The sequence below is a fragment of the Anolis carolinensis genome, chromosome 4 (genome assembly GCF_035594765.1).
Source record: "Anolis carolinensis isolate JA03-04 chromosome 4, rAnoCar3.1.pri, whole genome shotgun sequence".
NCBI lineage: Eukaryota > Metazoa > Chordata > Lepidosauria > Squamata > Dactyloidae > Anolis > Anolis carolinensis.
In genome coordinates, this window is record NC_085844.1 from 29,577,553 (window position 1) to 29,599,402 (window position 21,850).

The following is a 21,850-nucleotide window of genomic DNA, read 5'->3' on the forward strand; positions in this document are numbered from 1 at the left end:
TAATCCTTTTCTAGCTGAACTAACCCACCCTTTTTATATGTATATTTTATATTGTTTAATACTGTGAATAGTTTAATTCTATTTTAATGTTGACTTTTAATGTTTCAGCTATACATTAGGCCTGCTTATTACTCTTACTTTTATGTACTGAACGGCAGTTTAGCAATTTTCATCTAGCCTCTATTATCATGGCAAACATTTTGATAATGTTCTTTTGCCAGATTCCTGAAGCATTAAATCACTCCAAAGTAGATACTGCACTGTACTGTTATAAGAATATATGTCTATGGCAGAATATTACACTCAGACATGCTCAAGGCATGCTTTACAGTGCATAAATTGTACTGATAACCTTGTAAAACAACATTGTAAAATGTTAAGAGAAATTCCATTATTAGGATGATGGCATAAATTGCATTGCTTAAGGTAATACAGATCATTCTGTGGTAGAGTGTTGGCAGTCAATAAGTTTTCAACAGGACAACTGTTGAGAGATATAATGCAAATGTAAAGGAGTGAAATCAAAATGCCGTTGTTCAGCCAAAAAGGTGTCGCCAACACGCATATAACATCTTTAGGACTAGGATGAGAAAAAGAGCAATGTAGGGAAGATTAGATCCCTATGCCAGCTTCCTGTACGTTTCTGGGCAGAGTTTGAGAAAGTTATTTTTGTGGACTATAGCTCAAGAATCCCAGATGCTATGCTGGTTGGACAATACTATGAATTGTAACTTTCCCAAATTCACCTCAAGCTCTTTGTTTCCTTTAAAGTGAGTTCCTTCCCCACTTTTTTCATTCATACTTAAGCATTCTCTTTATCCACGATCTCCAAAGTAAGACAGACTGCCATTTTGTTGAACCATTGAAGGAAGAACATTCCCTTCCTAGTTTCACTTATCCCAGTTATTCCCTGCCCTGGTAAATACTCTGTTTTGGTCCTGAGTGTTTTTACCTACTCAGGATTTTGGCTGGAATTTCCTTCCCTCCCAGCCATCCTAGCCTCTTCAGGGGGAATACCATAAAATAAGGGAAAGTTAAATTCTGAACTATGAATCCCCAGATCTATGAATGAAGATAACTCAATGGAAGATTCAGGAAGCTGTATTCTAAGATGCAACTTTTTCAAGCTCTTGGAAATTTAAACTGGATTAAAACAAATAGAAACCTACCATTTACACATTCTTTCCACATTTACCATGTATTTATGAGAACGTGCAGTGTTACCCATCTTTCCTCAATCCAAAATATACATGCGGCTGCAGAGATATTGGCAGGAAATGGGATGAGGTTTTTCTGTTGAGCTAATAGCATGGAATGGCGCCTCTTTGTTTTTTCTTTTTGAGTTATATAAGTTTATAAAGAAGGTGATGTCATTGCAGCAGTACTAAAAGCCCTTTTGAAAAGCTGTTTATCATGTTAGAATTATATAAATGATTGAAATCACACGTACAACCTATCTTTGAACAGGATTTTAAAGTACTGTCATGAATTCCATACTCAGAAAAGACCTTCTTTGACCTGCTTGTGTCCTCAGACTGGAGTGCATTTCTGAACCACATGGCAGCTTCTGTCAGTGGTTCTAGTGGCTCTGACGTGAATGGGACAGTGAATTCATTTCTAGGTTTTAGTCTGAACTTTTAAGGAGCTTTAAAGGTGTTGAATCTTCAATGGAAGAGCCTTACATACCTTTCGCAATGCACCTAGGACCTATTCACAGGTTGCTTAAATATGTGGCAAAGGGGCCTTTGTGTATGAGCTTTGGATAATATAAGGAAGAGTTAATACCCATGCGGAGTTTGTTTTGCAGCCTGTGCCCCTGTTCAGAAAATTTCACCTCATTTTCTGTTCCTGTGAGAATTGGATTTTGTGGCTTGTAGAAACAAGGATTGGTGGGAAAGCTTCAGTGGAGACACCCTTTCCCCATGATAACTCTTTTGGGATTGAATTTCCCTTTTGAGGGGTAGATTTATCTCACTTTCTGTTGCCTCACCCCCATTTTTAACTATGAGCCATTTGTAAGACAGATGTTTGTTACTCGGGGACTGCCAGAGGTTCAACTATTTTAAGGGAGCCCCCGGTATCGCAATGGGTCAAACCCTTGTGCCCGCAGGACTGCTGACCAAAAGGTCGGTGGTTCGGGGAGCAGGATGAGCTCCCATATGTCAGCTCTAGTTCCCCATGCGGGGACATGAGAGAAGCCTCCCACAGGATGGTAAAATATCAAAGATCCGGGCATCCCCTGGGCAACCTCCTTGCAGACAGCCATTTCTCTCACACCATTAGCAACTTGCGGTTTCTCAAGACTCTCCTGATACACAAAAAAGTTAAGGGCTTTCAACATTTCCATTTGAGAGTTTTGCGAAGCTCCCTTTTTCTTAAAAATATTTTAAATGATATTTTAAATTGTTTTATAAATAAGAATGCAGCCTTCTTACATGAAAAATTAACAAAATCAGTTTTCACATTCTCACACATCTGACACATATGCCACAACTGAAGTATGCAACATATCATTTGGAGTTTGGAACAGTACTTTTTGACACAATGGTTTACAACTAGAAAAGGGATCAGTGCAATGTGTATTGATATATTGGATGGAAGATGCCTGAACCTTGCCCTAAGGATCAACTAGAATCACAGTGGTGGGAGAAATGATAAGGGTGATCTAGCTGATGCCACCACCATCCCACCAATCTGGAATAAACAGGTAAAGCACTACTGAAAGATGCCCATCCAACCCCTGTTTAAAGATCTCCAGACAAGCAAAGTCCATACACACCTCCCACATGACCCTGGGGAAGTCAATTTCCCTGTCAAACAGCTCTGGCAGTCAAGACATTATTCCTAATGTTTAGCTGTATTCCCTTTTTCTTGTAATCTGAATCCATTGGTTTGTATTTTAGTTTCTACGGCAGCAGAAAACAAGCTTGTTTCAATTTCTACATAATGTCCCTTTAGGAGTTTAAATATGTGTAACCTGTTATATGCTGAAAGGTTCTGCTTGAGGAATTTATTTCAGCTCATTATGAAGGGATGGAATAGAATTTCAGGGTCTTCCAGATTTTCAATGACATAATCCATTTTGCACTTTCCAAAAAGACTCATTGCAAGACAAAGTATATCTTACCTCACATATTCATGCATTTACCAGGCTTGGAGTTCATTTCATCTGCGTGAAATCCTACACACAATTTTGAAGTGGCCATTTCTAGATAAATGTACTTTTAAAAAGGCAGAAAGCATGTTTAGTCAATAGGAAAAATGTGTACAAAATATATATCTACACATTTGGGAAAGTGCCTGAACAAATTTGATCATTAGGGGAAACCTATGGGATGTATGTGCAAATTTCCCTACAAAACAACAACAAAAGAAGCTTCCTACAATGAATATAGAATTTCAGAGAATCTCAGTAACTATCACATACTAATCCTGGACTAATATGCAGATAAGAATAAAATGATCCTTCAGAGTTTATGCTTTTCACTGTTAAAATGCGTAGATGTAATTTTTCAGTATTAAAGTGCACATAAAAAGCCCATGTACAAATAAGGGATGGGATTATATGTAGTTTTCTTAGAAATACTTTCTATGGGAAAAGGCTTAACCACAAATATAGGGGAATTTATTAAGGAATACATGTGGAAATGACACGAAGCAGAAAGAAATATGAGATGTCCATCCCTACATTAGAGCCCAGCTCAACCTAAGATGTATTACATACTGATACATTTAGTGCAACAAAATAACTGAGTGACATAGAGATTCTTGGATCACAGTCCAGTTGCTTCTTGGCTTATGTCACATGGTTTTTTAGCTATGCATTTGGGATCAGTGTGAGTCTCTTTGGATTTGTTCAGGTGAAGAATTACACTGTTCCATTGCCACTCCAGGGATACACAATATTAATGTATTATTTATCCATGTTTTAAAAATATTTTCACTTTTAAAGATAAAGAACAAGAATTCCATAGAATCAGGCAGCCAAAGAATAAATGTGTGACTAGATTTTTGAAAGTATTACTAAAAATCCTCCAGAGTGACTATGGTCAACGTCACTTGACCACAACTTTCTACCCATGTCCACTCTAAATTGCACATGAGATAAGTTCATTGGGAGATTAAAAATATTTTTAATTTGAAAAATGTCAAAAATGTTTCTCAAGATGCAAAACAATGGCTTCAAACTACAAAAAAGGAGATTCCACCTGAACATTAAGAAGAACTTCCTAACTGTGAGACCTGTTAAGCGGTGGAACTCTCTGCCCCAGAGTGTGGTGGAGGCTCCTTCTTTGGAGGCTTTTAAGCAGAGGCTGGATGGCTATCTGTCAGGGGTGCTTTGAGTGCGATTTTCCTGCTTCTTGGCAGGGGTTTGGACTGGATGGCCCACGAGGTCTCTTCCAACTCTAGGATTCTATGATTCTAAGAGTATTTTAAGAGTTAAGAAAGGCTAATGAGAAGTACTCTAGACTTACAAGAATCTTTGAAGTTCATCTTCTGTACAAATATCAATGCATAGTATCTTTGTGCAGAAAACAATTCCTGCATATATCCTGCCTCAAAATACCACAGGTACAATTTATGAAGAAGAAGTCCCCATTTATTGAATTACAGAATTTTCTGCACAAGAGATATTCTTTTCTGGGTAGAATATAATAATTCTCTACAGATAATGCAGAACAGCATGCCTTCTGTGCAAAAATACAGAACTGCAAAATTTCAAATTCTTCTTCCAATGGGAAGGAATTGTTGCTTCTTTCAAGGCAAATATAGAATTGCATCTCTAAAGCTCATGTACCAGGATGGGACATTTTAAGCCCTTAGTCATGTTTTGTTGCAAACTCCACATAGAACAGTGTAAACATTCCATGACATTATCACCAGGAAACTAATTAATTCACATGCAATCAATACTATTTATTTATTTATGTTTGTATGACTGTTTAAACATTTGCCATTTCCCAGCAAACTACATTGCAGGACAGCAGAAGTAATATATCTCATTGTCAGCAAATTGGTCCCATGCAAGTAGAACTAAATGCTTTTTTTCCATTGGGGAACACACCAGAATTTTGATTCAGAATGTATATACATTTCACACTGATCTGGATCCTATTCCTGACTTGCAATGCATTGGGGTTCTCATACAAGTCAAAAAATATTCCACAACTCACATCATACAAGGTTTTCTAAAGAAAATGTTCTAGTAGATGCAAATGAATCCTCAGCGCAATGGAAAGTCAGTCCAGATTCAGCACTTATGATCCTTCCTGTGCTACATGTTGGAAGCAGAAAACAGCTGTTTTTATGAGAAAAGTAATCTAACTTGAAATTCAGAAGCAATATAATAGTAGCAGGCCTGGCCTCCTAAATCTTTGGTGAGAAACCCAAAGTGGGTGGCATATCTATTAACAGCTCTTAAACCATCCATCTTGGAAGGGGAACGGGGCCCCCCAAAACACCAGCCTCAGCAGATCTGAGAGCCAGGTGGGTATGAAGGGAAGAAAGCAGGTCTCTATTTATTAGATGATGTAATGTCATACATTGCAATATATCTCAATTGAATATTAGATGCATTACACATTTGGAAAACATATTAGCTCTCTTCTTGAGAATACAATTCGATCGAGTGAAGTAGTTACACACTTCATAAAGGACAGTGATCATATTAACTTCTAACACTCTAAAACCCTCTAACATTTAAAAAAAAGACCCAGCACTTAGAAGCACTGGATTCTGGGTACTACGGAACAAAAAAGTAACTTTAACAGACTCTAAGGAGTACAAATCACTCATATTTGTGAAATATACTTTCCTGAGATTTGAGAAGCTGCAGTCAAAAAATATAATACTCGCATACAGTATGCATGTTAAAACATAGATCTTTCTCCAATATATATGTTCCTTATAGGATCCATATCAAAAAATTCAACAAAAAAAACAACTTAAAAAAGATTACAATCCATCTGATGAAGACTCTTTTGAGTTGAAACCGGTTGGGGTTTTGGAGTCTACTATCCATAAATAAAGAAACAAGAACAATTATTATATATAAGAAGAGGACTCAATTTGTGTATTTAGAACAATTAAAGAACTAAAGAACAATTCATTGTTCATGAAAAGAGAAGTAAATTAACCCTTCAAGAGAAAAATATTGTTTTTACTGTGCCTTTTGTATCTGTATTCATATTGATGCAGTGAACTAAATATAGGTTTAATGGCATTTAAAACAATTTCTGTATTTCTGTAATAGTGGATACTTGTCTTTGCAGAGAAGATGGCACCTCCATCAACATAATTCCACATACGAAAGCTAATCAGTCAGTTAAATTTCATTTCCACATTAGTAACAAGAAATCATCCTTCATGTAGGGCACTTTATGGAGATCTGGGCATGCACCTCCTATAGCTCTAATTGTATCCACTACCTACATGAACCTGTTTTTGGACAGAGCACAAGGGCAAGAGAATAGCCGTCTGGGAACACAAGATTACAGAGGGACATGAGGGTTTCTGAAATGGTGATAGGCATGGGTCTGCACCATTTCACAGATCATTTGTTAACACAAATCTATACGTACAAATAAGCTTATTGAAGTTTTATTCAGATATGTCTCCTCTTTCTTCCTTTTGTTTGGTAGCATTTCCCTTGTCAATTTTACTTCCCAACACATGGCTTTCTACAGAAACTGATTTTTTCCTCTCTCTGAAGTAGTCTAGGGTAGGTCACAGGTTAAATGATTTCCCTGATTTTCTGGGAACAAAACCTCAAAAAAATATTTTGGGCAATTTTTCTGCATAATGAGTCATATCTGAAGTCATGCTGAAGCATGAGGTTTTTAGACAAATGGATCTAATTTACATATGTTTTAATTTTTATAATGTATTTTAATGATGTATTTTTATAATTTTAATAGATTATATGTATTGTTTTTGTTTTATTATTATGTTCTTGGCATTAAATGTTGCCAACTGTTGTAAGCCGTCCTGAGTCCCCCTGGGTGAGAAGGGCGGGGTATAAATGCTGGAAATAAATAATAAATAAATATCCCAATGCATAGCTTCAGAAGGTTAATAAAATGCATTTATGGCCCTTTACTCAGAAGTATTATGTCAGTTAAAAAATTACCCAAAACACCCCAGCTAAAATGGCTTTGAGTCATAAGTGACCATGGTCCATTACACACATGCCAACAAAACAAAAAAAAATTAGGTTAGGTTTTAAAAAATAACATTATTACAGTTCATTATGAAAGCAAACAAGAAGAGAAACAATATGTTACTTTTTAACATATTACTTCCAAGTTCTTCCTCAGTATATAAAAGAGGATTACTGTTATACAGGATAGGCTATAATGATCTCCCATTTTTGAAGGGATATAAAAATGAATAAAGCTATTTAGATAAAAGTTGTATATATTTCAGAAAAGTATATAAAAAACTGTTTTGTTTGAACGGGTTTTTAAAATCTTATCAAACAAATGGCAGCCATCATTGGCAATATACTGCTGAAGTCATTTCCAGAATTTCTCCATCATCTCAGGCAGAATGCTTTATGTGGCATTACAGTATCACAGAACGGTTGTTCTCGTAATATGGATGAACAACAAAGCCCTGATGTTCACTGATCCAACTCATGATGGGAACTGAGATCAGCAGAGCTTAAGCTACTGAATCAGACATACCCCACCTCTCTACTCCCACCGCAGCCCATACAGTGCGCCCTCGAAATATGGGAGATCTGTATCTCCCATCCTGTATTACACCTGGAAACACAAAGCAGGGGAATGTCAATAGTGTTTTCACTTTGTGCTGAAGAATGAAGCAAGGGAAGCATCACTCACCTGCTCGGGGTATTTACTGCCAACTATTTCTGCAACTGTATTGAAGGAATCAGCATCAGGATAGGTTTTGGCTCCCATCTTCAAGGTCACAACAACTTTGGAGCCCCGGGAAGACATTCGAGCAATTAACTCAGCATCTTCCAATGAAATACAGGCGGCGGGAATCTTTGGGACACCCACTGCATATGACTGTATCCCAGTGTGTGGGCTGTACAGAAAAATAAAAAAATAAGTGTGTTATTAAAATGCGCTAAGGATACTCAAGGACTTCACTTGGTTCACATTTAGAAGCAAACTAACCTAACCTGGACCTTCTGGATCAATGTGCAGATTTGATTCTCTGGGTTTTGCATTATCTTCTGATTTTTGTATTTGCATTTATTGTCTTGTATGTATCTAAGTGCATTTATAATATATTTGAAAACGCCTTGCAGCGTTTTAATTTTTATATACTTTTGATCATGTTTTTATCATGTTTTTATCATGTTTTAATTGTTTTGTTTTATAGTATATTTGTTGCTGGCCCTCGTGGCAGAATGTAAGCCGTTCTTGAGTCCCCTCGGGGAGAAGGGCGGGGTATAAATGCATGTAATAAATAAATAAATAAAATGCAAACTTATTGGGAAATAGTGTTCAAATCAACTAATATTACGTATGAATGTTGTGTATTTTTTTAAAAAAAGACTAATAGGTTGGTGCAGAAGGTATATAAATGGAACCGGAAAGGAAATGCAGCAGTAAAGATTGGGCCGAGACGACTAAATATATGTTAGCTGAGGTCCAAACTATGGTCACCCTGGTATGGAAAGAACATGAAAAATGGGATATACAAAAATGGTAGGAATATTTAACAGACTACATGCTTCAAGATTACATCATGGATAGGAAAAATAAATATACCAATGGATAATTGGTTTTCATATGAGAAACATTAAAAATGCCTGCTTCAAAAGTTGCATGAAGCGAACTGTGGTAGGCTGACGAAAACTCTGCATAGCAACAATCAGCTGAAGCTTTCACGTAAACAGAACATTGGAACAGAGACGTACTTGTTCCCGGGGTGCCTTAGATCCACAGCTCCTAACTGTGCTCTGATATAACTGTGCTTCTGCAACATGTGCTTCCATGGCCCGCAACACAATGGAATCCTAGCTAGGCTATCTACTTCCTTATTTAAAATTTGATCCCAACAAATGGCAAATCCAACATGCAAAGATAAGAGCAATGTAGCATTATTTGATTACCGTGTTTTTATCAGAAGGTTCATGGAACAAAATGAAATGTCAATCTTGGAGTGATAATTCAATGATAAAACTATTTTCTCGAAGTAATATTATTACGTAATAAAAATAATTAACCATGCCCTAACAGTTTCATGTTACTCTGAAGAAAGACCCTGTGCCTTTATCTTCAGCCAACTCTATAGGCTGCTGAAGTGGAACAGGGTCTAGAAAAAACACCAAAAATAGCTTAAACTGATACATTAACCATTCTACTTTTGTTAACCATTCATGGCTGCATCTCAAAGACCTAACACTGACATCTAAAATAAACAGAAATATTGATATAATTTTCATGGTTTTCCACCCACAGGAAAAAAAAACATAATATTATTTTCAAATGGAAGAGGAAATTTTGACTTTTGCAGATTTGATTATACAATACAGGCAGTCCCCTAGTTACAAACATCTGACTCACAAATGACTCATAGTTAAGAACAGGGGTGAGACAACAGGAAGTTAGAGAGAGATCTACCCCTCAGAAGGAAAGTTCACTCCTGAAAGAGTTATAATGGGGAAACGGTGTCGCCACTGAGGCTTTCTCACCAATCCATGTTTCCACAACAAGTCAAACATTTCAAAATCCAATGATCACAGGGACAGAAAGTGAGGTGAAATCTTCTGAACAATGGCACAGACAGCAAAATGAACACCACAGGAGGGTTCACCCTTTCCCTATGCTAACCAAAGCTGAAAAATAGATACGAGGGTTGAATGAAAAGTAATGCCTCCACCTTCATTACTTGGGTTTGGATAGGAATATTTTGATAAATCAAACACAGAAATAATCCTTAGAATGTGCTCTTTAACTACCACTATTCACTTTTCCACATAATCACCAAACAATTGGATACATTTCTGCCAACGATGAACAAGTTTTCTGAAGATGTCACGGAAAAAGTCAACACTCTGTTTCCGCAACCAGCGTCTCACAGTACCCATCATGCACAGATCTTCCGATAGCCAAGCAAAGCAATAATGTGACCCACACGTTCTTGTGAAATGCTGATTATGCTTGAAATTTTTCTCTGAGTGATATGATGATCGTCCTAAGTCAATCTGTCAACCTTTTGCTTGTGAAACCCGGTGGTTGCTGTCACAGGATGTCCAACTCTTTGTTTGTCACGCAAGTCAAATGTTCCCACCTCAACATCTTTAAACTTACTCGCCCAAACTTACTCGCACAGTACTCACATCAACACAATCACCATAAACAGCTTGCATTCTCTGATGAATCTCCTTTGGGGTGACACCTTCTGTTGTCAAGAATTCAATGACTGCACGTTGCTTAAATCACATTGACCGACCGTCTGCACAGGGTTCCATACTTCGCACTTTAACAACACAACCGTTCAATGCTGAGGCTTCCTGCCAAATGGAACTGTAGAGGAGAGTCTACTGAACAAGCCAGTACCTGCTGCAGATCAGGATTGCCATCTGTTGAGAAGTTACGAAGGTGGAGGCATTACTTTTCATTCAACCCTCGTTTATTTGGCTAGAGTTACACTTTAAAAATGTACCTGTTCTAACTTATAAACAAATTCAACTTAAGAACAGATCCCCTGGTGGTGCAATGGGTTCAATCCTTGTGATGGCAGGACTGTAGTGTTTACTGAAAGGCTGACGGTTTGAATCTGGGGAGCGGGGGTGAGTTACCATCTGTCAGCTCTAGCTCATGTGCAGACATGAGAGAAGCTTCCCACACGATGGTAAAACATCAAACATCCGGGCATCCCCTGGGCAACATCCTTGAAAACGACCAATTCTCTCACACCAGAAGCGCCCATCCTAAGTGCATCACGCCTATCTGTTCCTTGTATGAAAGTCAGGATCAGTCCAGCAGCCCCTTTCTGGAACCTCTTATAAAAATACTTTGTTTTTGTGATGGTTTAAATTTAGCTTTTTTCAAAGTCAGTTTCAGAACAAGTTGTACAAGTATATGTGTCATGGTGGAAACTAGATTTGATTCATCTCAGTCATGTCCAATCTGCCCCATGGAATCTTTCATTCTTTTCACCTCTGGTTACCGTTCTTCTACTAGTATGGTGCCATCTCCATGTCTTAAATTGTTCTTCCTTCCTCCAATTTTCATCCCTCCTTTCTCCAAGTACAATCAATTTTTCTATATGATATGCTCTGTGTATATATTAAATAGATGTGATAAAATGCTGCTGTATTTGAAGCCTTGACAATCAGAAATTATTCTGTTTGCCATATTTGGCCCTTAAACTGTTCTCTTCTCCTGAGCACAGTCACGCATTAGGACAATCAAATCTTGGGGAACAACCATTTATTTTAGAACAATATCAAAGATGTTTATGTTATCTCTAAAGCACAGGGTTATTATCTTCAGAAATCAATGGCTGTGAAGAGGGAGAGAAGAAGAACTAGTCAGAGCTCCATCATGCCTAGGCCCAGAAGCAGATGAATGGTTCTCCCTCGATCTCAACTGCCAAAGCCTTGATCTTGGAGAGAGAAAAGAACTGGCAACATCTCATGGGTGTCATTCACTCCCCTACTGCCACCCCCTTTCCTTGCATCCCCTGTCTTAGATTGTAGACCTGGGACAGGGAATTGCCCAATTACCAATTTGTTGGCCACTCTGAGAGCCTTTGTTGATGAAGAGATGGGTATACACACTCTAAATAAAATCATAGAATTCTTTAATGTACTCCATTATCCAATGTACATTTCCATATGTTTGTAAAACTCCACTTTAAAAAGTCTATGGACATGCTGTTGGAGAAGAACCAGTAATGATGGAAGAGAAGAATAAATGAAGCTTTAGTAGATTAAAAGCTCTGAAATATATATTAATGAAGCAGCTAAAGTCTCAGCTTTTGAAGAAATGCAATCAGTAGAAACAAGAAAGCCAGAATTTGAACTAGCTGGCAGCTTACAGACTCTATACAACCTTGGAACAAGATTGTTCTCCTTTGATTTCTCAGCCCCTTTGCCTGGTGAGGTCTTTAAATATCAAGCACAATATTTAATCTACAAAATGTTTGGGGCCAAAAAGGGAAAAAATGGGAAAAGCACACTGAACATTTTAATTAGAAAATAGCTTTCTCCTCTATTGTTAAAAAGTATGATAACTATCATCATAATGGAGGCTGCAAGCACTGTGTGGCATGTGGGTATGCTTAGCCTTATGACTTCACTATTGTCAAATTTCTACTGTTGCCATGTGAACAAAACAAGAGAGAAACCCAAGAAAACAAAACAGATTAATCATAAAATGGCAACAGTTGGCAGGAATTCAGGGACAGGTGTACTACCATGAAGAGCCATTTGTTCAGCATTCAGAACAGACTAAAGTTCAATTGTAGTGTGTATGTATTTGTAGACATTGTTATGCTATCACTCATACCCAAAATGTTCAATAATCACATGAGGATGAATTAAGATTTACATGTTTGGGTGTTGTCTTCCAATTTGGCATGATGTACTCAAATTCCAGTTTCATGCTTTCTTGGAGGATTTCCACTCATCTTTTCCACACACAAAAAAGATACAACAAAAATATAAATAGGTATTACCAAATGTTTATAATAGACAGGGATTTGTGTAAGCCTAAAGAGCTCCTCACAATATTAAACTAAAGGAAAAAATGCACAAGTGAGCTCCGCTGGATTTGTTCTCTCTTTATTCTACTTTTCTACTTCTGTTCCCAACATTTGTCTCTTCCTACAGACCATAAAATTCCTCTTGTATTGTGAAACACTCCTGTTACTACTGAGAGAACCAGACGGGAGGGTGGGCTGGAGGATGAACTGATATTCTCCTTTACTCAAGGTTTAGGCTTATAAATTTTTCCCTTCCCTTTCCAACAGGTGTTGGCTATACAGTAAACTCTTGGTTAAATTTAAATGCCCTGGGAAAACTATGATTCAGTGGAACAACAGCTTGGATGACAAATGGTACACCATAACAGATGGTAGTTGCTGAAGCAAGTGACAGCATTGATGTCTCGTTCTGGATTTGCTATATTCACATTAATCTACCTTTTCATTAATAATTACAAATCTAAACAAACACATGAATTTTTGAGGAAGTTTCAAATTGTATATTTAAAGTGAGACTAATTATGAATAGAGTCAACCTATCCATCAGAAGGTACTCAAGTCATTTTTGACTTCCCATTTTTTTCAGACAAAAATTCCTATGAGCCTTTCCTAGGAAGTATCCATGTAGAAACAGGGATACTTGAGCATTTTATTCTATATACACATTTGTCATCTCACTTGCATTTTATGTAATTTGGAACAAAGTTATCAGAGAACCAATATCTGCAACGGTTACAGTGCTGAGCTAAAATCAGAAAGGACTAGGTTCAAATTCCCACCTAATGTTGCACCCCAAGGCAGCGTGAGCACTGGAAACCAGACAGAGACCAATAATCATATAATATCTTTATTAAAACAATTATAAATTCAGGAATGAAAAGGTGGAAAGGTTGAGCATATAATAGTCCTTTAAAGAAAGGGATGAATTAGTCCAAAGAACTGAAGGAAAATATCCAATATTATTGTCCAAAGTCCAGAAACCAAAACACGCTCAAAACTGTTGGAAAGTTCTTGAGCGGGGAATAACAAGGAAGCAAGACTGAATAACAAAGTCCAAAGTCACTAAAAAGTTCTTGATATCAAAGCAGGAACGTGATGAAGCTGAGGGCAAACTTGGTTCAGGAACAAGGCAAGGAAATAGACTTACTCCGGGTCTACTTGGGAGTCGCAGCTCGGCTTGGCCGCCAAGATCTGGAAACTTGGCTTGGAAGAAGCAGGAGCTAGAGTCGGTGAACCTTTCTCAGGAAATAGCAACATTGACACCGCAAAGTGTCCACGGTGTAAAACACTTTTATGGAACCCAAACTGATCACAAACAAGGGAAGCCAAACTCCCTAAAGGTTCTCAAGGGAAAACCTTCTATCCATTATCCCCTCGAGATGCCAAGCAGTTATTCCTGCGGAGTCCTTGTTTTTCGGATCTCTGGCAATGCAGAAACTCCCTTCTGTTGAAGGACACATTCTCTGGGGAACCAAGAACATCTGGTTCAGCCATGGGAGTAATATTTTCGCTTTCTCTCCCAATTAAGGAATCACCCGAGCTATCAACAGCCGGCAGCTGTTATTGAAAAGAGCTCTGTGGACTGGGTAAAAAGACAGAATAAGCTTCATCCTGGTCAAAGTTCATTTCTGGATCAGGTTCAGAAACCAATGGTGGCTGGGGTATGGCACCTAAACTGGGCTCTGAAAGCTAATGGTTACTCTACTACAGACATCAGAAGAGGTCCAAGACCAAGAACAAGCCACAGAAATAAATATAAAGAACCAATTAGAGGGAAAGTGTTCTTACCATACACCATTTGGTACACTTCTAATTGATAAGGCCCAGAATATTCAAGTATGGAATCCTAGTCAGATCATTTAGGTTCATGTGTCATGTTCCTATTTGGTGAAGAGCACTTTTGTGCCAAGGTGCTACTTTGTCTGAACATACAAGGAGACAACTAAATCTAAGAGAGAGAGAAGTCAGTTGTCTTCTCAGTTTGCCTACAAGGACTATCTGGCTTGAGATCTTCAAATCCAATAGATGGGCCAGTACAGAGCAGAGGGGAAAGATCTCCCCCATCTCTCCCCTTATAAGCTTTACTGAGGGAGAAATAGGGTTGTGGAATATCCATAAATTCTTCATCCCATCATTCACTTCCCACATTTGTCTTAAATCGACAAATAGTCTTAAATCGAATATATCCGTAACATCCAGCTGCTAATATGAAATTACTTACTTTCCTCCTCCTCCTCCTTGCTCCCATGGTACTGTCCAAAATCTCTGGTAGATAGACACATTTAGGTTTAAGGGAGTGGGAGTAAGTGTTGTTAATTGGGACAATCTTATTGGATCCTGTCTAGAGTTCCCTGCATAACTCAACGGATGGTAACAACGGATAGTTCCCTTTCATTCCTTTCTACTGTGCTGTTCTTTTCCCACTGAGCCCCCAGCCATGTTTCAGATTGCCTCTAGTGAGTGCCTGTTCCTTCCTATCCAAATGGTTCCTTTCATTCATCTCCCTTGCAAAAAAAAAAACAAACAAAAAACCCCCAAAAACCACACACACAAACACACAAAACCACATTCCTCTTCCAAAATCCAGGTCAGAATCCTGTTGATGACATACACATGTTTAATTTTGGATTGCATGTGTTCTTTTATAGCTGTTTTGCAAAAACCATGCAGCAGTTCCTGTGAGCCTGCTACAATGGGCAAGTGAATGGTCCCTGAGCTATTTAGTGTCTAGGAGAGGGGAGCAGCCATTTAATGCCTGGCAGAGAGAGTGGGAGGAAAGAGCAGCCATCTCACTCCCAGACCATCATCAGGTTCATTTAGAATCCAAAAAGGGGATAACTGCTGTTTTCTCTGGGCAGACAAAGTCCATCTGGAATCTGCCTGGTTGCAGCGTACAATCATCTGGCCTCTAAATGCTCAGAATACGTACTTGCCTTTAGAAGCAGGCTTTCAATTTCAGTGGCCCAGGTCAAACCAAACAGGCAATGTGGAAAACAAAATAGAAGGCAATCCAGACATTTGCAAATTAGGTTACAAGTAAACATTCTTAGGGGAACAGTCACAAACAGTAAATAATCTTTGACCCTTCATGACAACAGTTGTTTATGCTTCTAGATATTCTACAGTTGGAAAAATATTGCATCTATTGATAGCTGTGGAACATTATGGTTTGGATTGTGAGAATGTCTACACAAAAGTCTATGAGCCCTTCCAGGCTTCATGGATACCCTCTGCATTCCCTCACCATCTGAGACAGCCTTCCTTCAACCTCATGCCCTCCAGGTGTTTCGGCCAACAAATGCTCTAGCCAATGTTGGGTAGCGGGCAGAGATTAAGAAAGTCCAACACATGTGGAAGTTACCAAGTTGGGTAGGTTCATCTAAGATAATGAAGATCTAACCTAAATCTACTGCCTGCGAACTAATCTGCTAGTTAGAATAAATATGCAACATTCCATTCCTTTATGCAGTTCATTATCTTACCTCTCATTTAAACCTGGTTTTTAATGGAAACACATAATTTAGGCTGCAATCCTGTACAAGCTCATTTGCAAGTAAATCCTTGCGAACTCAGTAAGATGTACTTCGGAGTACATGTGCATAAGATCTTACTCTAATGTTTGTTTCTTCCAGCTTATTCCTAGAATTTCCAATTTGTCCAAATAGTTGCATTTTGTTTTCAAAGCGGCAAAGTAGATCAATACCACCAGTTCCCTGCAAAGCTAAATATTTGAAATTCTGTTTATTGATTTTTAAGTCAATGTTTGTTTTTCAAGTTTTATTTTTTGCCAGGTTTCTGTAACACTTAGTCCACAGTGGCATCATTCAGGAGAGTTCTGAAACGTTGACAGTTTGATGCCAAACATTTCTCCTAGGAGAAAACATGGATGGCTTAATAAGGAGAGCCAATGTTTTCTTTTAACAAGCATAATTTCCTATAAACTGGGGTGATGCTCTGGTACAACCAAATGGGAGTCCTTAAAAAGTCAACAGCAAAATTCCTCTACTTCAGAGGGACAAAGTTTGACTCCAGCCACGTTAATATAGGGATAATATAATGTTTATAATGAAAATTCAACCATCCTAGTGTTGGGAGATAATTTCTAAAAGGGAAAAAGCATTCAAAATGAAAAGCAATAACAGCAGTTCAGAAGCTTCTAGTGCCAGCACTTGAAGAATTGAGCTTAAGCACTTCAGGAGCAGAGTCAAGCTTAAAAACTTGTAAAACACTTTATTCAAAGAACTACATAACTAAATTAAGAAAGTTAACACAGGGCCTAGCTATCTAACCAGCTAACTCACAGTAGACATCCTGTCTCTGTGCAAACCTACAGGAGAAGAAAATGGAGAATCTGAACTTTGCCATGCACTCGAGATACTTTGTATAGAAAGAGGCAAGTCCCTAACAAGTCAAACAAGCAGGGGATAGGAGAAGAGAATAGAGACTGGCAGACAGAGAGGCCAATAAGGGAAGGGCTTTATCTAATTTCTTGATAAGAAGGAGCCATGCTGTGGTTGAGTTCCAACACAAAATGAACAGGTTCTAGATAGTCAGCAAGAGAAAAAAGGTTGAAGCATAAAGTTAGAGACATAAGGCTAGCTGGCTCTAACCTGAGAACAGCTGTAAGGTTTGGACTCCTGTTATTGATGAAGAAATGGAAGCTCAAGTCGCTGCTGCCAGCAAACAGGCCTTTTTCCACCTACGACAAGCGAGGCAACTGGCACCCTATCTATCTGATGAGGCGCTGGCAACAGTCATCCATGCCACGGTCACGTCTAGGCTGGACTATTGCAACGCCCTGTATGTTGGCCTTCCGATGTCCACGACTCAAAAGCTCCGTATTGTTCAGAATGCGGCAGCCAGGCTACTCACAAGAGCACCCATGAAATGCCACATAACACCAGTGCTGCAGCATCTGCATTGGCTTCCAACTGATTACCGTGGTCTATATAAGATCCTAGTTCTGACCTTTAAAACTCTTTACGGCCAGGGCCCATTGTACCTTAGGGACCGTCTCTCCTTCTCCCATCATCGGAGGTCGCAACGACCATCCCAACGTGACTTACTTTATATACCGGGTACTAGAGAAGTCCACTTGGAAAGGACCAGGCGCAGAGCTTTCTCTATTTCTGCCCCTGCCTTATGGAATGCCTTGCTGCCCTATGTGAGAGCCATGCGTGAGTTAGGACCTTTTACCCTAGCACTCAAGACCTGGCTCTTTACTAGAGCTTTTAATCTATGTTAATTTTATTAATATTTTTATGCATGTGTTTTTATCCTTTACAATTTTATCTTGTAAATCACCTAGAGCATCGTGGATGGAGGGCGATTAATAAGTAATTAAATGATGATGATGATGATGATGATGATGATGATGAAAATTATACGTTGTGCAGTACAGTTATTGTTGCTATTCTTGCTGTTGTTACTTCATCTTCCTCTTCTTTTCCCACTTTGTCTGCCTCTCCTTCCTTTTTGGACACACTTCACCACCTATGATAGCCTTCCTAACCTGATGCTTCCCGCTGGTTTGGACAATAAGTATCATGTACTCTATCCAACTAGTGATCAAGGAACATAAGGGTGAGTGCCTATCAAATTAAGACAGTGGTTCTCCACCTGGGGTCCCCAGTTGTTTTGGCCTACAACTCCCAGAAATCCCAGCCAATTTACAATCTGTTTGGTTTTCTGGGAGTTGAAAGCCAAAAACATCTGGGGATCTCAGGTTGAGAATCACTGCATTAGGATGTCCCTTTCATTCCTCTTTCTCAAACCCTCCTGCTGTTCTTTAGCATACATGAGTTTACTGTTAATAAAACAACCATCTTTCAAGCATCTTCAGATCTATTTCTTCTGTGAATTCCTACTGCAAATAGAAACAACCACAGCAAAAAGATCAGAAGAATTCCTGCACTGATTTTTCCATTTACAGCTAGCTCACCACAATTTTCCCACCAACATCACCAAAATGGAGATAGTTGTCACAATACTGAAACAACCTTCATGAGTTTTTTCAAACATTTGCTTGTTAATGCTTGCGGAATCCAATAGATTTTAGGGATAAGAAGTAGCAGCCTTGAAAGGGAAGGCAGAGAACCCAAACAAAACGCTTCTTCGCCTCTCCAATTTTGCTCCAGATCTGGAAACTTTGCAGGAATCTTTGGATTTACTATACTTGCTGACATGGCTCTTATGCAGTAAAAAGGTGAGTACAATGAGTGTCTTTGTCAGTGGGAAAGTTGGAAATATTTCAAATAAAGGCTTCAAATGGGCTCAATGAGTTCTGTAGCTGCACAGTTGGTTTGGTGATGTTGAGCTTTAAAAATGAATATAGATGGGAGAAAATTGTGTCCCCTCAAGAAGCAACCAACTCCTTGGATTAGACACAGTTCCTTGGATTAAGCCAAGGAATTAGTATACTATATTTGAAGAGGTTCTGGATGTGCACCAAGTATAAAAGAACAGGGGGGGGGGGGATATTTTTCCATTTTTCTCTCTGCCCTGGAGACATTGGTAGGTATGTCTTAGGTCTCTAGGCTGTGCAAGCTTTTGTATTGCAAATGTGAAGAGAATTGTTTTTCATTGTCTTTCCCTTGAATGACATGAAAAGATATGCAGAGAGATGTGAAAGCTCCTTCAGATCTAGCAAGAGCACACAAATCCTCACTGGCCCAGAGATAGTAGCAAGTGATAAAGTCTGGCAGCCCCCCTTAAATAGCATCTGAAGGGCTCCAGTCCAGCATGGATGATATAGTTTTCCACTTGTTAGATCATAGTGAACTTCCACAATTGTAAAATAAGAGAAAATAGTCATTCAATTTCCCAAAACAGGCACCCCCATGTTACAAATATCCGACTTAAAAATAACTTATAGTTAAGAATGGGGGTGAGACACCAGGAAGTGAGAGAAATCGACTCCTCGGAAGTTAAATTTACTCCTGAAAATTATGGGAAAAAGATGTCTCCACTGAAGTTTTATCGCCAATCCTAGTTTCCACAATGAAACTGTGATCATTGGATTTTTTTCAAAATCCAATGATCACAGGGACAGAAAGTGAGGTGAAATTTTCTGAACAGGGGCAGAGACAGCAAAACAAACACAGAGATTTTAACCCTTCCCTTTGCTACCCAAAGCTAATGGCTGGAATTACATTTTAAGAGTGTACCTGTTCTGACTTACATACCAATTCAACATAATATCAAACCTACAGAACCTATCTTGTTCATAACTTGGGGACTGCCTGTAAATAGTTTCACTCATTCCTAGGAATAGCATATCTCTGTTAATTTCTTTTGCCTCTACTTAACTCATGTCTGTGATCAGACTAGAGCTTGCAAATGTTACTTTTTTGGTGTACAACTTTGATTTTCCCTGCCAGCATGAGCAGCAGGAGCCCCCAGTGGTGCAATGGGTTAAACCCTTGTATTGGCAGGACTGCTGACTTGAAGTCTGGTTGCTGACCAAAAGTTTGGCAGTTCAAATCCAGGGATTGGGGTGAGCTCCCATCTGTCAGCTCCAGCTTCCCATGCGGGGACATGAGAGAAGCCTCCCACAGGATGGCAAAACATCAAACATTTGGGTGTCCCCTGGAAATGTCCTTGCAGACGGCCAATTCTCTCACACCAGAAGTGATTTGCAGTTTCTCAAGTCGCTCCTGACACACACACACACACACACACAAAGGATGAACAGTGGCCACAGTGGCTGGAAAGGTCTGAGATTTGCAGTCCTGAAAGTAACTTTTTCAAAGGATTGAATTCTGCAGATATCATGAAAGCTTTATAAGTTTTTCTCTAATTTTCTTTCCTCTTTAAGGAAATTGGCCAATGAACCCACCCAGAACTTTCTACCATGCTTAGTTGGTAAAGAGGGATGTAAATCTTCACTAATTTTCTTCTCAAAGGAAGCATTCAAGTAATTACAGAAATATCCTATGAGAAAGTTTTCAAAAGTTGCAGTTTTCAAAGCCTATTCACAATGCATGACTTATAGTATTCTGTGAAACATTGCATGTGATTGTATTTTGCAAAGAAAGGGGCATTTACTATGCACAACAGTTTTTTCTATGAAAAATGCTATTTTCTGTGCAGAAAATGTACAGAAAATGAAAAATAAATGTTAGGTTTTTGTGCAGAATAAAGCCTGAACTGCAAAGATTCTCTTTAATACAGGATTTGTTTTGTCAGGGTTTCTCAAAACACGAATACCTTTTTTAAAACATTAAAAAACATTTTCAAATATTCTTTCCATCTCTGGTGTGTAACAATCAAATCATTTCTAGACTGAGTAAACCTCCCCTGGTTACAAAACAAAGAGCCATGATCCTTAAGCAGTGAAATGAAGTTCTCATAACGCATTGAGCTTGGAAAGTGAATGATCCATGCTTCCTCCACATTTTTTTTTTTTTTTTTGGCAGGAGATCTTCTCCCTGGATTTCATTCTTTCGCAACTGCATCTAGTGCAGCAGGTGAGACTCAACTAGAAATCAGTAGTTAGAAATAAGTACGGTAGTAAACTTTTTCTCCCTCTTGCTCAGCAGGCTTCTGGGTCCAATGAAGTCATCAGGTGGAATCAGCAATCAATCAGTCAATCTTCCTAAGACGAAAATGTTCAAAAAGGCCAGGCAATCCAAGCTGACAATGCCTCCTGATGCTGACTGACAATAGGCTCTGTGTCCAGCTGAGCTTACTCAGCGCCAGCTCATCAGTAGGACAGACAAGAAAAAGCACAACAGGGGGTTAAGAGGAGGTATTGAAGGCAGGAAATCTACACTGGCTGGGACATTGCCTCTTGTCACTTACAGGCATGGTTTTGACACCGTAGAGTGGCAGCAGTGACATTAGGCCAGTGTATCATCCAGGACACATTTTACTTTTTAAGAAAAATACACAGGGAAGAGTAAAAAAGAACAAGCACTCACTTCTTTCGTACCAAAATGTCCTTTTTGGTAGCCTCAAAGGTTCAAATAGCATCTGGGAATGACACATACCTCCTTTTGTCCAACTGACAAAAGAGACAATGGCTTCAAAACAAAAGGATACTTGGTTTCATCTCTAGATCATTTCAATTAATTAAAAATATACAGCCAATAGCAGACACTTAAACTTGAACAGTAAGTTTTGGCTAAACCAGTCTCAATCCACTTTTAATTCCCCCCCC

The 21,850-nt window shown here is 38.7% G+C and overlaps 1 protein-coding gene across 1 annotated transcript in view; it reads right to left on the minus strand.

The window, feature by feature from the left end:
* Nucleotides 1-21,850, minus strand: part of cpq (carboxypeptidase Q) — a 196,060-nt gene that overhangs the window by 128,337 nt on the left and 45,873 nt on the right. The window contains exon 4 of the mRNA XM_003219519.4: nt 7,845-8,052. Coding sequence (XP_003219567.2) covers nt 7,845-8,052 — 208 coding nt within the window. The remainder of the gene's footprint in view (nt 1-7,844; nt 8,053-21,850) is intronic.